The sequence below is a fragment of the Sus scrofa genome, chromosome 9 (genome assembly GCF_054392235.1).
Source record: "Sus scrofa isolate SSC_HxYL_T2T_F1_AM1 chromosome 9, Sscrofa_HxYL_maternal_Yorkshire_Landrace_v2.0, whole genome shotgun sequence".
Taxonomy (NCBI): domain Eukaryota; kingdom Metazoa; phylum Chordata; class Mammalia; order Artiodactyla; family Suidae; genus Sus; species Sus scrofa.
In genome coordinates, this window is record NC_139391.1 from 4109230 (window position 1) to 4130209 (window position 20980).

Here is a 20980-nt window from a genome sequence, read left to right on the forward strand (position 1 = left end):
TACAAGGAAGGACGTTCAGGAGAGGTTTGGATGTAATGGTCAAGGGATTTCAAAAGCTGTCTCAGAACTCGAGAAACTCAGGAACAGCTGAACAAAATCCCAGGGCTGGGCACTGGTCTCATGTCCTCTAACTCTAAAGAGCACGCTCCAGTTGAGCGATGCCTTCTGAAAATCAATCTATCCCATGCCAGGGTCTTTGCAGGAGGTTGCTTGCTCCGTCAAGCAGGGCTCTGCTCTCTCAACTGCTTTGACAACTGAAGGCTAAATCCCGCAACCTCTCTGGAGGATCTGCTCCAGAGACAGAACCCATAGAGCTATTGCCTAGGGGTTCAGCTGACCCCTCCCACCACTTCCATAGACCTCTTCACAGGTGGCTAGAGACTCTGAAAGTGCATATCTTATACTAAAGTTATTTCTGCTTCAGAAACACGTGAGCCACCTGCTCCTGGATTTGCTTGGTCTTGATCCCATAAATGATGGGATTCAGCATCGGGGGAGCCAGCACGCAGACATTGGCCAGCAAGATGTGGATATGAGCTGGGATGTGGCGTCCAAACCGCTGAGTCAGGGTGGTGAAGATGGCAGGCCCATAAAAGAGGATGATGACAGAAACATGGGAGCCACACGTGTTGAGAGCTTTGTGACGAGCATCTTGGGAAGGCATGTGGAAGACAGCACGGAGAATCAGCACATAGGAAACAAAAATGAGCGCAACATCTACGACCACTGTTGACATTAGGATAGAAAATCCATACCAGGTGTTCACTCGAATGTCATTACACGCATATTTGGCCAAGCCGATGTGTTCACAGTAAGTGTGTGGAATAATGTTATTTTGGCAGAACATCAGCCTTTTCAAAAGAAATATGATGGGGGAAATGGCACAATAACTTCTCAGAACGATGGTAACACCGATCTTCCCAATTAGCAGGTGTGTCAGAATAGTGGTGTATCTCAGAGGGTAGCATATGGCAACGTAGCGGTCAAACGCCATCACCAGCAGGATGCCTGACTCGGAGATGAAGGTGGAATGGATGAAGAAGAGCTGAGTGATGCAGCGATCCAGGGAGATCTCCCCAGCACGGAACCAGAAGATGGCCAGGGCCTGAGGGACTGTGCAGGTGGACAGGACCAGGTCGGCCCCGGCCAGCATGCACAGGAACAGGAACATGGGTTCATGCAGGCTGCGCCTCGTGAGGATGAGGAAGATGAGCAGGCTGTTCCCAAGCAGGGCGGTGACGTAGGAAATGAAGAAGGGGATGGAAATCCACAGGTGCTGGTCCTCAAGGCCGGGGATGCCCAGCAAGTAGAAGACGGTGTGGCTGACCCCAGTGCGGTTAAAGGAAAGCATACCTAGACATAGGACCTTGACCTGACTTCCTGTTTACAGACGGGGGGGGGGGGGGGAACATATATATATATATATGTATATTCTTCTAAATATCTTATTAAGAGGAATTATAGAAATATACAAACACACTTTCTGAAGACACCAGGAGCTTTAGGCATACCATTCTTTCTGTCTGCTTCAACATGCAAATCATGACAGGTGCAAACACGTAAGACTGTGACCCACAATCCAGCTACACAAACTAAGAGGTATTATTGTCTTTATTTCACTTTCAAACAGAGGATTATGGATTTACAGAAGAAATCAGTGTGCATGTCTGGGAAAGCTGTTAACATATTGACACTTGGACTTGACCTTGAAAATTATGAGTTTATCATAAATTACAAATGGGAAGAGACGAGAAGCAGCATAACAGTAAACCTACAGATGATGGCAACAGAGGAAGCTCATGAAATGTTTCCAACATGGGGTGAGAAGGATATAAGGTGTACACACAGGGGGATGTGTGGGCAGATTTTCCTGTTTGTGAAGGGCTTGATTATATCTTAACACTTAGGGCAGCCTTCGTATGTTGAAACAAGTAGTTTACAACAATCACCACTTTAGAGTGATTACTTGTGGAGGTTTATTGGAAGAGCAATCGCCTGAAGAGTCTGATGCTGAAAGGTTAGTCATAATTCCAGGAATGGAATGAATCTGAACATAATAGAGTCACAAAGGAATTAAACTCATATTTATTCAGCATCATTTCACACCAAGAATTGCTGCATGTGTGTTGCATATGCAGCAAGTTGTATATTCTCCATTTAGGGAGCAGAAATCCAGTCCAGGAAGCAGAAGATATCTCTATTTCTCACCTCAGGAAAGGGAGACTCAGGGAATATGAATGCCCTGCCACATTTCACAACCAACAGTTGATCAAATGAGTTTGAAAATGCTCTGACTTACCACATACAGTTGGCTCCCTTTTGAAGAGGGGTCATGAGAACTTTAAGAGAGAACATAGACAGGGCCTGTGTGGCTGAGATGAGATACTCCTCCGGCTTATGCCTTAGGGAGATAAACTTAGAAATGACTGAAACTGGGGAGAAAAATCATTATTTCCAGAGGGCAGGGGTTTGGGGTACTTGATATTTGGAAGATTCTTCTGCTAAGAATTCACAGGTAATGTCACCACTTACTTCCTAGTATAAAGTTTTCTTCATCCATCCACTTAACCCTTCAACAAGCACATCTGGAGCAGCAGCTATTTTTCAGGCATTGGGCCATGTGCCTGAGTCCTAACTCGCGTGGTGGTTTGAGGGAATGGTGGGTGCGTGTGTGAGCAGGTAGGTATGGTGATGGGCCCAGAGCATCCATGTTCAAGCCCCTTCTCACCAGAAGGGGGAACTGGAGCCAAATTTTAAATACCCTCTTCACGGGGTTTCCGAGGATATGAACTAGAAGCGTATCTTGAAATATCTAGCTCTAGGGCTAGGACATATCTTACACTCAATAATATTACTTCTTCTACTCGTTTCCTCTCTTAGGGCCCCTGGTTTTTCTTCCTGGGGAGGAAAATTGGCTCCAAGTTCTCATATCTGCCACGATTCCCTGGCTGCCTCCCCAGAGCCCCTTCTAATGTCTTGCTCAGGACGGGGGACCACAGCCTTCCCCCCCTTCTCAGGGCTCCTTTCATTTTTCCAGGAGGTGTCTGCAGTCTAAGTAAACATGCTTTCTGTTTTCTCATCTCCCACCAAATCATTGGCACTGGCCATGTATCAGATGGCTTCTCATTGTTTACCACGCTTCAGCTTCCTCCATCCGGCCCTCATGCTCTCAAGCTCCCTTCCCAGACCCCACACTCCACGTCCAGGCAGATCTGTGACCCTGTTCTTTGCCATTCTCTGTCAGCTTTGCTCAATAGTCTCCAGTACTCCTGTCCCCTCTGGCTTGTCTGGGACACGACAGGGGCCCAGTCCTTACCTTGATTCTGGAAGCACCCCGCCCACAGATGTCTAGTTCTCTCACTAGACGTAGGCTGAGACTACAGGAATGGATGGAGAGACGTGAGGCATCAGGATTTGGGCTGTTTGTCCTCCTATGTGGAGCCCTTGGGGGACATGCTTACATCAGGGACTCCAGGGACGGGGCTGTCTACCAGCCTCACCCTCTTCCCAGGAGGCCAACTCTGAAACCACTGCCCAGCTCCCACCCTTCCTTCTGAGTCTCTTTATCCTTGCTTTTCTCAAGCTACTCTGATAACAAAAACCTTTTTTCACTTCATCTAGCTCTGCTCCAGGCCTGTTTCAACGAATGTGAAACCTATTTTCAACAGGAATATAAATACACATAATTAATATGTAACGTACCTACGATTTTTAAAGTTTTGTTCCTCTATATTAACGTTATATCCATCCCGAGTTTTCCTAAGTTTTAAATTTGACAGTCATGACTAATAATGCTTCACTATCACCTGACGGTATGTAAATGGACAGGCTTACCACTTCATACCAGTGGCATGAGTCTTGATTATCTTGAACCTTTGGATTTCATTTCCCTGCCTCCTTTAGCTACACTGATTTTTTTTTTTCACTTTATCTTAATTTTCAGTTTGATTGTCACGTACCCAGGCATAGTTTTCTGCTTTTACCCTCTTTGAGGTTTATTGAGCTTTTGGGATCTATACATTTATGATTTTTAAAATTTCCAGTAATTATTACTTCCAAAATTTTGTCTCATTCTTCCTTTCGTTTCATTTGGAACCCCAAATACACATATATTAGATCCTTTGATATGCTTTCATTAGTATCTGAGAATCTCCATTTCTTTCTCCAGGTGTGGCTATAAAAAGAAGAAAGGAAGGAAAAAAAAAAAAAGGAAAAAAAGTCAAGTGGAACAGGTAAAGTTAATATATATATTTTATTTAATCCAACATATCCAACATATTATCACTGAGATCTATAAAAGTTATTAGTAAGATATTTTATATAAATTTTGAACTAAGTCTTCAAATTCTGGTGTATATTTTACACATACAGCGCCTCCATTCAGACTCGGCACAGTGAAGCACTCAAGAGCCACTGCAGGCTCTCGGCTACCATAATGGGCAGCCAGCTCCAGTCAACTTCTTCGTATTTGTTTCCGCCCTCACAGCCACCTCATTATCATTTCACTTACAAATGGCTCAAAAAGTACATAGCACCTCTCTACCAAAGTCAAAGCATGAACTGTTCATGTCTGAGCGTAAAGAAAAGGAGGTATGGAGAAGCTGGAAGAATCCATTCTCTTCCTGAAAGGGCCGTATATTGATTATTTTCTCTATACATTTTCCTTTCATTCTGGGAGAAAAATCCGTCCTGGGTTCACTATTTTCCTCATCTCCCTTGTTTCACTTCAATGCATTTGGAAGATTTTTTTTTTTAATTTTTCAATTACTATCTCAGATTTGTAAGAATCATGAAGTTTGCAGTGAAAATTGAAGTTAGAATCTCTTTAAGTTGAATTTAAAGCCAACAAAATTAACATAGTGGTTTTTAACACTCAATCCTATGCATACTTACATAAACACATAGCAAGTTCTCCGCTCACTATCATATTTTATAAAACCTGACAATGATGTTACAAGAATGTAAAATTGCAGGTCAATTTCTTTCATTAGACAGAGACCTAAACACGTGTTAGCAAACACAAATCCAGCATTGCATGTGAAGAATAACAGTGGTTTATTTCAGAAATTAGTGTTAGATTTAAAAACTAAATCAATATACTCCAGTAACAGAATTAAAATGACGTGATTATCACGATAATTAGAGACAGTATCTGTGGAAATTCAATTTTCCATTCAGTAGACAAAGTAGTATCATATTAATAGAAGAGATTTTCCAAAGAAAAACCTCCATCAAATACCATGCTTAATGGTACTTAGAGGTTGAAAGCTACCCCTCTCCCATCTCAAGTTCTAGACTTCATCTGTCAAGGATGTTCACTCTCGCCATTGGGTTACTCAACTCTAGCCCTGAGTCAATACGTGTTCAAAGGGGAGGGAGTGAAAACACAGGAAACCAGAAGGTAAGAAAGGAGAGACACTGATGCCGACGAGCCTCAGGGCAGAAGGGTACTGCTGGGGTGTGGGCGAGAACCGCAGAATGTTCAAGAGCTTGGGCGACGCAGGGTCATTGGGACCACACAGTTGCAAGGATTAAAATACGGACAAAGAGTGGAGGGGAAGTAGTATTTGGAGAAGGTGTAGATGGGGAAGCCATGGTTGGTGACGTTGTAGAAGGAGACCGTGCCGGCCTCGTAGTCTAGGAACACGCCCACCCGGCGGGGAGGCACGGTCATGGAGAGCAGCAGGGAGGCAGACGAGTCCTCGTAGGCCCTGTATTCGTGCTTCCGGTGTAATCCAATCACCCAGTATCCGCTCTGAGGTTGGTATCTGGAGTAAACGTTCCGACCTGCGGCAAACTGGCTGAAGGAGAACGTGGGTGCCATCGCATCGCTGCACACCCCCAGGATCCAGTCGGTCTTCTTGGCCACGTCCACCTCCCAGTAATGTTTCCCCGAGGAGAAGTGCCGAGAGCCCAGGACGCCACAGCCGTAGTGCTCGTCCAAGCGCGACCCGGACTGCTGGGCGCCCACAAACCTCACCTGCCTCCGGTTCTTAGACAGGACGAGATTTAAATTGGCCGTGTGTGGATTCAGAGTCACGTCCACTGTGGGGGAAGGGACAGCATCAGCGGGTGAGGGTGAGTACCTGGGTCTTCTGACTGAGAAGAGGAGGCCCAGGATGTGGGTGGGAGGAACTGGAGCTATGGGGTGGCTGGGGAGCTGGAGGGCAGAACAGCGTCTCACAGCTGAGGGGGTGGGGGTATGTTTGGGGAAGAGGAGAACCTGACAGCTCAAAGAGGCCATGGTGTCTACTCACCCCAGTAGCTCTGGACATCTGTCAGCTCTGTAACAATAAAGGGTCAATCACGTTATAAAGAACCAGCGTCTCAGGTCTGCAGGTTCTCTGTCCTCTTACCTGTCTGAGGGGTGTGGCAGGGAACTCTGCAGGGATGTGAGCTGGCCATTTCACTCGCCCATCAGCATGAAGATCTTATCTTCTTCAGCAGACTGTTTTCCTCCCGCTCTGACCTCCCTCTCTGCCACTGTTCCCGAGTACCCCCCGTTCTTTTTGTCTCTTACCACTACCATTATCCCCCATCCAAACTCTACTCTCAGAATCTCCTCACCTCTAAACACTCGCAGCATCTTTTTCAGATCTGGGGCTCGAAACACACTCTTCAGCTTGGTGGGGAGAGCTTCTGGCTTCTTCAGGGTCCAGAATTCACTCCTAGAGAGAGCAGACATCGTGAAGCTCCAACACCGCTAACCTTGGGTGCCTCTAACACCTGTTTCCCTCTTCTCCCAAGCCCATTGGTGAACTTCGACGTTCTTTCCTGGAGAAAATTAGCAAAGAGCACTGACATCAGAGCCAGAAGACCTGGACTAAAAACTAGCTTCTGACCATCTGTGTGAACAGTGATAAGATTTTCGTTCTTTTTTATGGCCGAGTAGTATTCCATTGTGGATATACACCACATCTTCATCCATTCATCTGCTGTTGGACACAGATTGCTTCCACATCTTGACCATTGTTAATTGTGCTGCAGTGATCATTGGGGTGCCTTTTGCATAGCATAGGGAATATAGCTGATATTTTATAGTAACTTTATATGGAGTATATTCTATAAAAATATTGAATCTCTATGCTGTACAGCTGAAACTAATATACTCTTAGAAATTACCTATACATCAATTTAAAAGAAAAAGTTAGGCTTTATCTCTCAAAGCCTCATTTTAATTTCTACAGTTTGTTGTTGCTTTGAAAAATATGATAATTTCCCCTGCTTTCTCTGCATCCTAGAGACTGTATAATATCAAAGAAAATAATGGCTTGGAAATCCTTAGCCATCTCTAAAAAAAATATAAAATATTTCAAATGTTACTGCCCTCTTAGAGGGTCTATAGGCATCTGTGTTGGCAGCAGAGCACCCGAAGCTGCTGCTGGGGCTTGGAGAGTATCAGGTGAGGGGCTATGAAGTCTGTGGTTTAGGTCACAGGGCCTCGCAGAGGCCGAGAGAGAACGACAGCCTCTCAGGATTCCTGGTCTCTGGGAGTGTCAGGCCAGCTGGAGACGGAGGTGTCCTCACTGAGCCTGAAGACCTCAGGAAGGACCACAGGCTCCAGGGCACATGGGTTTGTGAGGTACCAGGTGTGTGGGCAGCTGTAGGGTCTCTTCAATGAGTGAAAGTCTGGAGGATGTGATAGAGGAGAGGACACGTCCTTGTCCCAGGACCAGGGCCCCTCCCTGCAAGGTCTCGGGCCTGTGATTTTACTGGAATTAAACGGACTCCGAGGAAAATTAGGAAACCAGGTGTGCATGGTTTCAAAGATGGGAGAGAAAAGGGAATTTAAGTAAATGTCCCAAGAGCTGATGTCTAGACCTTGGGGGTGGGGGGAATCCAGATGGAAAATTCCTCTCTGACAAAGCCCGTGGGCCAAGAAAATCCCTGAGTATTTAGAGGTCGCTGTACACTACTGGAGGCAGGTACAGAGGTGTGCGGAGAGGGAGTTCCGTCAAGAGGTAAGGGGGTGGAGGGTGAAGGACACCACTGTCCCCATCCAAATTCTCCTCCCATAGAAACCCAGCTGTGCCCTTTGCTTGGGGGCCCCCCAAGCTCTCAGGACAAGGAGCTCAAGTCGGCAGCGTCGTAAATCTGCTCTGTGATGTTTTGTTTCCTTTCCCACTGACCACAAGCCAATCCCACGGCATCTCCCGTCCACCCGAGGGCTCCCGCTCGCGTTCTACACATACCTTTCCGCGACATCCCTCACATCCTAGGGAAGAAAGAGACAGGTTAGGTCTCGCAGTGACGGGCCTTGTAACCCAGCCTCATCCACGTCCCTCATCCCACCCCACCTCCCCGTGATGCGATGGGGGTAGAGACGGTCCCCACACAGAGGCTGCAAAATAGAGGTGACCCCGATACTAGGGCCCAAGAATAAGTAAAGGAATTATTATCCCACCAGGAAACGGAGCAAGAGGAAAGCAAGAAAGCAAACAGAAAATAAGAAACAGCCTGAAGCTTCCAGAATGTCGCAAGGTACATCCTGCCGCAACGCCACCGTCACATTCTTCACTCTGTGAAGAGAACAGCTGCTCAGACTCCAGCTGCAGTTTAAGGCTCTCCATCAAACCTCTTTGGACGTGATCGCTTGTGCCCTCTGGACCTCAGGACACACACAGACCACAGCCCATTCTTTGTGCCTCAAAAGACCTGTTCAAACTTCTATTACAGCATGTTCAATGGTTCTGCCCCAGAGAAGAGTCAAAGCAAAGAAGGGAGAAGAGGTGGTGATTACATAAAAAAAAAAACCTCAAAGCACTTGAGTTTGGTACATGTCTGCCTGGGACTAAGCTGGGTCACAAGAACCTGACCAATCCCAGCGGAGTATCGGCGACAAAAGGTGCTTAATGACCAGTGATTCTCAACAGCGGGCATTTGGCAATGTCTGGAGGGTGTTTTGCTTGTCACAGCTAGTGGAACGCTACAAGCATCTCGTGGGTAGAGGCCAGGGATCCTGCTAAACATGCTACAATGCACAGGGCAGCCCCTCACAGCAGAGAATGTACCAGCCCCAAAGATCACAAGTACCACGATTGAGAAATGCTGCTTTATAAAACATCACTCCAGGAGTTCCTGTCATGGCTCAGCAGAAACGAATCTGATTCACATCCATGAGGACACAGGTTCGATCCCTGGCCTCATTCAGTGGGTGAAGGATCCGTCATTGCTATGAGCTGGGGTGTAGGTCACAGACGTGGCTCAGATCCCGTGCTGCTGTGGCTGTGGTGTAGGCCAGCAGCTGTAGCTGATTCGACCCCTAGCCTGGGATCCTCCATATGCCTCGGGCGCGGCCCTAAAAAGACAAAAAAATTAAAATAAATAAATAAAACATTGCTCCATATAATAGATCTTCTACATAGTATCGAATTTCTTTATACCTAAGACATTAAAGTGAGACATTCATTTAGCAGGTGTGCTTTTAATTATCCTAGGCTGTATCCATGAGTTCTGGCTGGCCAATAGGAAAAAACCAGACAGGGTCAAAGGAAGATTTTGTTCTTTCCACCACCAGGATAGAAATCCCATGTCAGGAGGGAGGGCAAGTTAGTCTCTCTCTGTCTTGCCTCTCAGACTGTGGGCTCCTTTGCAGCCCTTACCTGCAGCAGCTCCGTCACTGACCCCTGACACCGGCGCTCCAGGTCTGAGATGAGCTCTCTCAGGGACTGGCTCTGCTGGAGCAGCTCCCCCTCAGCTTCTGCGATGACACTCAGGCCCTTCCTCTCCTCCTCCTCCAGCTTCCTTAGCTGCCGTTGCTCCTCTTTGTCCAGGATGCTTCTCAGCTGGTCAAACTGCTTCTGGATCCTGTGTCTCTCGGGCTCCATCTGATTCTTCAGGAACAGAGAAGAGAAAGAGGCTGGTCTGTTGAGCTGAGGGTCTCCTGTACCAGGGGTGGGGCGGTGGGCTCAGCACTGCTTTCCCGGCAGGTCTCAAGAGGGGAGGAGGAGGAATGGGGGAGGAATTCCTGCGAAACCTCTTTCTTCCTTCTATTCTCGCATTAGCTCCTCCCAGACCCAGGGCCCAGGCGGCCTTTTCTAGGCTTCCTACAGAGATCGTGATTCCCGGGTGAGCTGTAGACTCCAAGCGTCTCCCTGGCCTCTGAGGCGTCAACATCAGCTACTCCTTCCAGTTTTGAACTTGAACGTAGGAATGACTGGCCTGGGCTGACGGCTCAAAGCTGTAGCACAAGGTCCAGGATCAAGACTTAGGGAGCCGCCCGTGGCCATGGCTCCTCTCTACGTGACTGTCTTTAAAAACCTAGATTCCCTCTGATGTGTTCATTTTCTAACTTCCTCTTCTCTCCCCCTGGTTCTGCACTAAGAGAAATACCCTCAGTTGGAAGTGTTGCCATGAAGACCAGGCAGGAAGAAGCTTGTCCGGTCAAATCAGGGAACAGACAGGACCAGGCCTTTGGCTCCCCTGCCCCAACTCACATCCCAGGACTGCTTCGGAAGAATCTCTCTTAGGTCCCACTGTGGCTCAGCGGGTTAAGAACCCAACAGAGTCTCCGTGAGGACGCAGGTTCAATCCCTCGCCTCGCTCAGTGGGTTAAGGATCTGGCGTTGCCGTGAGCTGTGGTGTAGGCCAGCAGCTGCAGCTCCGATTTGACCCCTGGCCTGGGAACTCTCATGTGCTGGGAGTGCAGCCCTAAAAAAATAAATCAATAAATTTTTAAAAAAGGAAGCATCTCTCTTACCTTCCAGGATGCTCTCTTCTCTCTGATAAGAGCGGCTAGTTTCTCAGCTTCCTGCTGCTCTTGCCTCAGCTTCTTCAGAGACTCCTGAAACCTCTCCTGGAAGAAATGCACCCAGTCGATCAGGGTCGTGTCAAATCGGTAGAAATAGAAGGAATGGGGTAGGGGTCATGCGGACCTCAGAAGTCTCGCTGGGATGGAAAACGGAGAAGGCCAACGTTATCTTTTACAAACAGGGGATGGAAACCAGTGGGAACAGCAGGAATGCTCTTTTCTCAGGGCAAAGAACCTGACCAGGAACGACTTGAAGTCTTTTTTTTTTTTTTTTTTTTTTTAGGGCTGTACCCACAGCACAGGGAAATTCCAGGCTAGGGGTCTAATCTGAGCTGCAGCTGCCAGCCTACACCACAGCCACAGCAACACAGGATCCGAGCTGAGCCGTATCTGTGACCTACACCACAGCTCACAGCATCACCGGATCCTTAACCCACTGAGTGGGGCCCGGGATCGAACCCGCACCCTCGTGGATACTAGCTAGGTTTGCTACCACTGAGCAACCACAGGAACTCCCACTTTAAGTCCTTTAAGCCCCCTGACAACACATCCCCCGCACTCAACCTGCCCACCCCTTACTGGCCCCCAGCAGCATCCGCTACTCAGGCAGATCTGGAGCAGTGAGAACGCCATAACGTTTCTACTCGAGGTGGCTCTTTGTAGGTGCATCCTCTAGGAAATGGGACGAGATGACCACAGAGACGTGAGGTGAGGGCGTTAGGAAATGTTTCAATCTGCGAAGGGGTCTGTTCCTTCCCGCCGTCCCTCCTCCGGGCCCACCTGGTACTCCTGGGCCACCTCCTCCATGAGAAACGTGTGGTGGCCACGGTGCTCCTGGGCCCGCTCGCAGAGCCAGCAGATGAGCTGGCCGTCCTCCCTGCAGAAGAGCTGGAGCTTCTCTCCGTGGTGCGCACACAGGATCACCTTCAGCTGCGTCCCCGAGCCCAACACCACCTCCCGGAGCCTCTCGGCGATGTTGGCCAGGTGCCGATTGGGCCGCAGGTTCCCAGGCCGGTAGCGGGTCTGGCACACGGGACAGCTGCTCTCCCCTCCCTGGTCCATCCTCCACTCCTCGCTGTTCTGCGTGATGCAGGCTTGGCAGAAGCTGTGGCCACAGTCTATGCTCAGGGGGTCCGTCAGGAGCTCCAGGCAGAGGGGGCAGGTCACCTCCTCTTGGATGTCCACCAGGACTGCCGACGTCATCGTAGCCACTCTTCCGGCCCCTGCCTGTCCAGCCCTGGCTTCGAAGGTGCTCCTTGCGTATAGAATCCTGGGCAGATGGGCAAACAAAAGAGGGTTCCGGTGAGAAACAGGGGAGGCAAAGGGAGGCTGACTGTTCTGGATAAAGAGGCCAAACACCCCTCTTTAACGAGAGTATCTCATTCCAACTTCAAACCCGCTCTTGCCCTGCTCATACCAGACATTAAATCAGAGCAACGATTTCCTTTGAATCCTCCTGGTAAAGAGACACACTGAGGCCCTGGAGAGAAGTGGCCTTGGGTGAGCTGCCAGCTGTTAACCTTTTCTCAGTCCACCAAAACACTGTTTTTTTAGGCCCGCACTCACAGCATATGGAAGTTCCCAGGCTGGGGGTAGAATCAGAGCTACAGCTGCCGGCCTACACCACGGCCACAGCAACGTGGGATCCCTAACCCACTGAGCGAGGCCAGGGCTCAAACTCGCATCCTCAAGGATACTAGTCAGGTTCATTTCCACTGCGCCACAGTGGGAACTCCCATATTCTCAATGTTCAAAGCACCAGGACACGCTGCTGCTTCGGGCGTTTTTGCTCTTGCTGCAAGGAAGACCCTAGGACCTGCATGGCTTCATTAACTCTCTCTTTACATGCCCCCTTCTCAGAAGGGTCTGCTTTGTCAAGCCTGGCCAAGGCACGGCCCCCCAAACCATCACTCTGAATATGCTTAGCTGCTTAATTTTTCCTCTTACCGCCATTTAATATGTATCTGTAATGTACGAATCCTGCCACTGGAAGGTAAGCTCCATGAGACCATTTTTGCCCATCATTGAACTAGCTCTGTGCCCACCACCCAGGTCCTCAGCTTCCGAGGACGAAAACTCTAGAACCTCCTGGTCCCTCCAGAGGGTTAGATCTTTCTCGTGGGCATCTTCACCCTCTGTGCCGTCACGCTGGCACTGCTCCCCAGGAGCTAATCTCCAAGACCTAGGGTAAGACTTATTGTGAAGACACGGCTACCTCCGAACAGCTCTGTTCACGTGGAGCCCTTTCATCTCTCAAGGTCGCCTTCCCAGAAAAAAGGCAAAGAAACAACAATGACCCCAATAAGGTGATGGCGCATCCTGAGAACTAACACTTCTTACAACCCATTGTGATTTAGACACCGCACTGCCCTTTCTCCATCCCTCACAGGAAAACTCCCAACGAATAAACTCAGAACACACTTTTGACCTTCTGATAAAGAAATAGGGACATTGAGTGGTTTTGTAAAATCACACGTCTTAGAGTTGATAACATGTATACAGGTTGCTAACAGGTATAACTTAACATGTCCAGTCCTACTTCAAAGCCATGCTCTCAACTTCCTAACTTTAACCAAAGACAGTTGGTGGTAAAGGCTGGTAAAAAATCAGGCACAGACCTTGCTTTGGGAGAAGAGCTTTCACCAGGCCTGGCAACACCTGACAGGAGGCTTCGGGAGCCCATGTTGTGGGGGGGGGGGGGAAGAAGAGGGCACAGGTGAGGCGGTCGAGGCCACATATGTTCTCGCGATAGGAAGAGTCCGCAGAGAAAACACACAAGGCGGAAGTAAGCAGAAGGGATGGCTGGGATGAGGAGGTCTTATGGCATCTGGGGAAAGTATTTTGGAATCACTAATAGGAGAAAAGTGTAAAAATGGGAGAAAAAAAAGAATCAAGTTTTGATACCTTACCATGTGGACCAGCCTTGAAAACATGATGCTACGTCAATGAAGCCAGACACGAAAAGTCACATATATGATTGGAGTGTGCAAATTTATAGGAAGTAGAGTCATGGTTGAAGTAGAGTCATGGTTGCCAGGGGTTTGTGGGAGAGGAATGGGGAACAACTGCTAATGAATTTGGGGTTTCTTGGGGGGGGCAATGAAAATATGATGGAATTAGTGGGGCTGGTCACCATTTGTAATCTTTTCCCAATTGTATACTTTTATAGGGTGACTGATACGGTATGTGAACTATATCTCAGTTTTAAATAACTGTCTCAGAGGAAATTAAGAGGAAGGGGAGGCTACCTTGTCCCTCGTGGTTCAGAGGCCTCCCAACCCGCAGCTTTTACACGGGCGCCTACGGCAGAGGATCTAAGAGTCAAGCCCAGGGCTATGGCTGGTTTGGGGAGATGAGGGTGGATGAAACTAACACTCTACAAGGACGTGAACCATGCGGGGCTTGGGCAGGAAACACATCCATCTGGAACACGCGGCCAAAGATAATCACTATTCATGTGGGCAAGCACGCATGCGTGGGGGTTATTTGTTTCAAGGGACAGCGGAAGGCAGACAATAATTATAGAGACTATTTTCTGATCTCTTTGTATGTGGTGGGCAATGGCTGAACTCTTCACAGCTCTTATATAACCTAACCGCAAATAATTCTATCAGATGAATTTAATAACCCCCACTTGACAAATGTGAAAAGTGACTGCTTTAAAAGGGATTTAATGACCAAGAGTCTCAGAAGGAATAACTGACAAAGCAAAGGTTATAATCCAGTTTTATGCAAATGCAAACCTCAGGTTGTTAACCACTCTAAGGTCTAATGCAGGGGGACCTGTCTGGTCCTTACAAGAAGCGAGTGTCCCCTTCAGGCCCCACATCACTTGCAAGGGAACTCGGGTCACAAAGTGGCTGAGCTTGTTTCTACCCATAGTCTGACGGGTACCTGTCTCATTTTTTTAGCTGCATGGATTCAGCAGGCTAGTTCCCCTTCCTGGCATTGGCAGGCTTCCTACAGCTCTTTCTGAGTTCCCTGCAGGCTCCTTCTCCAGCCCCATTCTGCTTCATTCCTGGTGGCACAACCCCAGGCCTCAGGCTGCGTTAATTTCCCTGGCAGCAAGAGGTGAGAAAAAGCACTGGCGCTGGAGTCTGAATCCCAAATGCATCTGTCTCTCGTTCTGAAACCCTGGGGTGATGCCTGACCTGAGATGTGGTTTAATCCTGCGTGTACTACTGAAAACCATCCCTTCCTTACGGCGGAGTTGTGATACATTATCCGAGCCAGTGTGTAGCCGAGTCTCAATAAAAACCACTGGTCACGACACTGATACTGCCCTCGCTCCTCAATCCTTCAGTGCTCTGCTCTCTTTTACCGCGAGGGAAAGAGCCTCATCAGTATTTTCACCAGGAACAGGCAAAGAGCAAAGTCTCGTAGATGGATAGCTCTATATAAATATTTGTTATAACAAGAAACATCACTTTCTCACCCCCCGTCATGTCTCCTTCCTTCTTTTGGACCTAGGAGGAAAAGCCACTCTTTTCAGGTCATAATATGATGTAATAAGATGGCATTTAAGGAAAACACGAGAAAGCAGGACCTGACCCAGGAGTCTCTGTGTGCTCGGCCTAAGGCTCAGTTAAAGCTAGTAGCTTCTCCAACAAGACAGCTAAAGATGTCGGAGACATTTCAATTTCTTTCTTCCTTTCCTTCCTCCTTCCTTCTCTCTCTCTTTCTTTCTCTTTTTCTTTTTTCTTTCTTTTCACTCTTCCAGCATTGCATCACTCTAATTGGAATCCATAAGCTCTCTTTGCCCAGCTGAGGTCCACCAAAGAAATGCCAGCTGATAAACATACTGCCCAGTTGAAGGCACCCTACCACCCCTGGTCCCAGCTGTGATGCTAGGGTACAGGATAAGCCACAGAATGGCTGAGAGCACGTATAATGTCTTAATTTTTCTTTGTCCGGTTCCCTCGCAAAGGCAGGTGGATGATATGGCCTTGAGTGCAGATACTGAAGTGGTCCAGGGAGGCCAAGGAATTCTGCATCAAAAGCGCCACTGAACGCCGAGACTGCCCGTTGGCAGTGAAGAACACAGGCCTGTCAGCGAGGCAGCAGAAGGGGAGCTGAGGTTACGCCAAGGTGAGTGTTGCTTTGCAGAAACTAATCATTACATTGCAGAAAGTTCCCACCAACAAAAGGCTACAGTGCATTCCGATCAACAAGATACCGCACTGAGAGCAAACAGCCCAAACTGCAAAGGAGTTTGCAGTGTTTGGCAACCTGGAGGAACCTGTACTACATGGAAGCTCAAGCCTGCCCTTTGTGGCTACACCTGCTCCCAAGCAGACAACTTCCCTGGCAGGGATGTTTGGGGACCCCGTAACCTGAGCGCTACCTCCCTGTGTCCTTAGCGCCCCCCCACCCCCGTGTCCGCTTACTAGTCACGAGTAAGAAGTGCTTCACTTTTAATTTAAAGTACTTGCAGTTGAGTTCCCTTGTGGCACAGTAGGTTAAGGATCCCATGTCATCACTGCAGCGGCTTAGGTCGTGGCTGTGGTGCGGGTTCAATCCCTCACCCCTGGCCTGGGAACTTCACGTGCCACAGCAGCAGCAAAAAAAACATACTGGCTGTGTCCACTGGCTATGCGCCCCAAGTGACAGACCCATCCAGTCTGTAACAGGTCCTATGATTTGCACACATTTTCCCCTCTTGCGGGCATTATAGGATTAAAAACATCAAACTGCCTGCTAGTTACAATAGGCTCTTGCAGAAGAAAGGGCCTGAGAAGGTGTCCCGACTAAGACACCAGTCTGTGAGCTACAGCAGCGCTGAGCAGAGGCGTGAGTACCAGGCATGGCTGTGGCTCTAGTGAGCATGCCACCTCAAGGCATGCTACCAAGCAATAAAGTGGAAATACTGATGCAAACAACAAAATACTTCTCAAAAGCAATATGCAAAGTGAAAGAAGCTAGATGGCAAGGATAAGCTGCTGTATGATTCCATTTTTATAAAATCCTAAAAAAGACAAAACTACTTGAAATCAGATGAGTGGATACCAAGGCCCAGAGCTGTGAGAAGGGGGTGAATTGCAAAGGGGCACAAAAAAATTGGGGGGGGGATGAAAATGCTCTTACACATCATGATGGTGTTGGCTGGACAACTGTACACAAATCAAAACACAGAACTCTATGCCTAAAATTGCTAACTTACTAAATGTAAATTATAACTCAGCGCTAACCAAACCAAACAAGCAAAAAAGAAATGCCATAAGGACAACTGAGGCTTGGTTTTCTGATCTCCTAAGCACAAATTAAAACTGTGTTATCAAATATGATAGCCACAAGTAGCCACGGAGTCCTTGAAATGTGGCTACAGACATGGGATGTTTTACGTAAAAAATATACACCAGATTTCAAAGATGTGTTAGGAAAAAATAATTTTAAATATTTCATTAATAGATTTTTTTGTATCGATTACATGTGCTAAATATATTTTGAAAGCATGGAGTTATATTAAAAATCCATTTCATCTACTTCTTTTTAAAAGAGGCCAATAAAAAATTTTTAAGTATACATACATATATGCCTCTATTATTTTTCTACATTTCTTTTCCATTGGATGCTCTGTGTAGGTTATCCAAGGCACAAAGATTCTTGAACAGAAGATTGAGTAAGAGTTACTGTCTCATGTCCAAGGGTTGAAGCTGGGGAAAGAAGGAGGGGAGCAGAGAGCGCCCACTCGAGTTGGAAAGCTTTCTTGAGTCAGCTCTGCCCTCAGGCCGCCAGGCCCTAGACCACCGGCCACAGCTAAGCCCAGCCCAGAGGACACGTGACAATCCCCAGGAGTCCCAGACTAAGGCCCAGTCTGCAGAGCAGTGGGGGTTGGCAGAAAGAGTCTAGCCGGTGAGGTGTGCAGACCCCAGAGCCTGGGGGAAAAGCCCTGAAGGTCAAATTAGCAAATGAAAGAGGCCAAGTTCAAGACCGGGTGGGACCCCGTCAAGTCAAAAGCAGAAGAAGGCTAAGGTCACGTGGTCTGCTAACCTGCTAACCAGCCTCGTCGGCACCCAGGGGAGTCTTTGTGCGAACCTCTCTGCCTCACAGAGACCAGTTCAGTGTCTGCACTTCAGTAAGATCTCCAGTTGATCCGTATGCACATTCGAGCGTCAAAAGCACTGTCTTAAATAAGTGAGCCTTCTTCCCAGATGAAAGCAATTTAGGGTGCAAGCTAGAAAAGGGGGTGAAGTGGGAGCGGAGGGCTAGAGAATGCACTGATTTTTAGCTCTGAAGCATCTCTTAGAATGGGAGCTGACAATTCCTATTAAAATGGCTTTAAGTATAAAAGCCAGTGACTGGGTGGGGGTTACTTAACACCAGTCGAGGCAAGAGGCTTGGAAGGGAAGTTAGAAGTAAGATGGGCAGGACTGCCCCCCGCCCCCCACTCCCCTGCTGGGAGCTCTCTTGAAAGTACAGGAAAAACTTTACCAGCTGGCAATGCCATTCAGAAGTGATCACGCTGAGGAAATAATACATTTTGTCCTTGGGTAAGGTTATGTTCCACTTTAACCTATTATTTGGAATTGATGCTCTGTAAATATTTAAATCGGAAGGAACATAGCCTCGATTTTTTCTGACCTTCAAAGGAATCACTACCTCATGCATTCTAACCTTATAATGATTTAACTTTGCAAATTCTTAAAATGTTGTCCTGTGCAGGTTTACTTCTCCCTGCGTGTTAGATAATCCACTAGCCGAGGGGGTTTTAGGATAATAAAATTATTAGCATTTTTTTTCCTACACTTCTGATCGTCCACTTGGAATTCCTAATTTTAAAACTTGTATTTTAACATGTTTTAGATGTCAGAAGCCGTCGTAGTCTCCTTTACCATAGAGTGTTTTTACATATTTTATTCCCTATTCTAGTCTTTCAAAAATTGCTTTTGTTTTGCAATTTTTTTTAATTAGGCATCGAGTTTGTCAATAATAACTTAATAATTTGAGTATTTACGATTTTTCAGGCACTTTCCGGTGCGTTTAAACCTCCATCTCACTTAATCTTCACCAAAACTCTAGAATATAAACGACTCTGTCCATTTTATAGGTAGAAGAAACTGAAGCTCAGAGGTCTAGCGGCAGGTAGGGGGCACACAGCCAGCGTTTAAGTGTCAAGGCAGATTCTGAACACGCTCTGGCCAGAGCACCCACGCTCTGAATCACGCGTTGCCGTCTCCATTGCCTGACTGATTAAATCCCTCAACTCGCTGAGCTCATTTGCAGTAAGGATGGAAAAAGGAATAAAGATAAATCAACTGCATCCCGAGCTCGAAAGGGAAGGGACCCCATTTCTTTTATCACCCTGTCACTTCTGCCAGGAGGGACCATTAAGTGGGGCAGGTCACAGACGGCAGACATCTCCCGGTGACAACATGCCCCCAAGTGATCAAGGCTCATCCGAGCAAACCAGAGAGTCTTCTGCTATTTTCCTTTTGTCCTTTAAGGGCCGCACCCGCGGCCTATGGAAGTTCCCAGGCGAGGGGTGCAATCAGAGCTGCTGGCCTGCCCCACAGCCACAGCCACAGCCACACGAGCTCCAGCCGCGTGTGTGGCCTACGCCACAGCTCACGGGAACCCCGGCGCCTTCACACCGAGCGGAGCCAGGGATCGAACCTGCGTCCTCATGGATACGAGTGGGATTGTTTCTGCCGAGCCACAACGGGAACTCCGAACCAGGGACTTTGAACACAGGACACTCACTCCTTTGACCTTTTTGTTTGTTTTTTCCCAAACTCCACCGCACGCCCTGCTCCCTTCGGGGAAATGCAAGAGCCCTGGGGCCGGGCCAGCCTTTGCACAGACCCTCAGGTCGGACGGAGCCGGGAAGGCTCCCCGCCCCACCCTCCCCCGAGAAGTCGAGGCCTCCGGGGGGGTGGGGGGGAGATAAACGTGCTCACTTCCTGGAGCCGAAAGGCTGGCGGTGGGGGAGGGGCGCTGCCCTCCGGATCCCGGCCCGTCCCCGGGTCCGCGGTCACTCCCCGACCAGACGTCCTTCCCCGAGAAAACGTCCCGAGCCACCGCCCCTCCATCCCGCAGCGCCCGGGATCAGGGCCTGCCTGGCACCTTTCCAACCACCTTTACCTCGACGGCTCCCGGCTCAAAGCTGCCTCTTCCCGGGGCGGGGGGCGGGGGGCGGGCTCCCTTCCCAACCTTGGGTCCCCTCAAACCTGCAGAGGCCGCTCATCCTGCCTCCACCCGCGCACCCCGCAACCAACCTGCGGGACCAGCGGGGACAGCGGGGGCTGGCCAGACAAGGGACTTGCTCAGGGGTCGCGGGGGCTGGATCGGAGCCGAGGACCTAGAGCGACGGTCGCCTCCACCCCAGCAGCGAGGCTCCGGGGCAAGGGGCGGGGCGGGGGGGAGGAGATGCTGCCGACGGGGCCGATTTGTCCAGCGCCGCCGAAGGCCCGCACTCCGGGGGTGGGGTCGCCGGGGCCCCTTCCAGCTGCGGGAGAGCCCCCTTCCGCCTACCTGGTGAGCCGCAAAGTCCGAGGCCTTGGGAAACACCTGGAGGCCAGGGCTGGCCCTGGTACGTCGTCTTCCTGGAGCTTCCCGACGTCCCATCAGTGTGCATCGCGCTGAGAAAACATCTGGACACCATTATTAACCTCTCAGTGAAAACGTCGGAACAAAAACATGGAAAGCTGTACGACGGGGAAGGAAAGGTAACCAGCTGGCACCGGGATGGTATGTTTTGCAAAAAGATCATGAACGTTTACCCATTTCAAATTACCGCCATAAAATGTAAACTTATATGACAGGTACTTTCAATTACATCTGTAATGTTAATCAGTATTACGAAGAGAGTGTACACGTTGGCTCTTGGGTTCTCAGGAATATGTGAAAAGCTAATAAATCCCCAGTAAAGCCCCGAACTGTAATCAGAGGGTTTCCGTAGCACAGCAGTTCCCAGAAGAAAAGGAAGCTTAAACCTGCCCCAAGGAAGCGGACCTGGTCTGGGAAGGTGAGTGGCAGGGGCGGGAGGAGCCCAGATAAACCTCAGGACAGAAGGCTGGTGACTTAACATGATATTTTCAAGGATCATCCATGTTGAATCCTGTGTGAGGACTTTTTGTTCCTTGATGGCTGAACAAAATTCTATGAATGTTTCACCTTTTGTTTACCCGTTCAGCAGTTTTTAGACGTTTGGGGTGTTTTTACTTTTTAGCTATTAGGAATAATGCAGCTATGAATTTTCTTGTGCAGGTTGTTTTTTTTTTTTTTTAATGT

General features: G+C 48.6%; 2 protein-coding genes across 4 annotated transcripts; both read right to left on the minus strand.

Annotated features, from left to right (window-relative positions):
- Nucleotides 1-409: 409 nt before the first annotated feature.
- Nucleotides 410-1360, minus strand: LOC100738522 (olfactory receptor 52B4-like). Its single transcript, XM_003482526.3, has one exon. The coding sequence runs from the start codon at nt 1349-1351 to the stop codon at nt 410-412; it is 942 nt and encodes a 313-aa protein (XP_003482574.2). The 5' UTR covers nt 1352-1360.
- A 2873-nt stretch (nt 1361-4233) lies between these two features.
- TRIM6 (tripartite motif containing 6) lies at nt 4234-20366 on the minus strand. Of its 3 annotated transcripts, XM_084974985.1 has the most exons (9): nt 19966-20166; nt 11531-12020; nt 10700-10795; nt 9603-9833; nt 8193-8215; nt 6568-6668; nt 6258-6284; nt 5981-6045; nt 4234-5801 (listed from the first exon to the last, which is right to left on the minus strand). In XM_084974985.1, exons 2-9 carry the CDS (start codon nt 11951-11953, stop codon nt 5532-5534), a joined length of 1236 nt encoding a protein of 411 aa, XP_084831111.1. In that variant the 5' UTR covers nt 11954-12020; nt 19966-20166; the 3' UTR covers nt 4234-5531. The 3 variants fall into 3 exon arrangements, with proteins under 3 accessions (XP_084831111.1, XP_084831110.1, XP_084831109.1); XM_084974984.1 differs by lacking the exon at nt 19966-20166 and adding an exon at nt 20222-20366 and having other exon boundaries at nt 4234-6045; XM_084974983.1 differs by having other exon boundaries at nt 4234-6045; nt 19966-20172.
- Between the last annotated feature and the right edge of the window lie 614 nt (nt 20367-20980).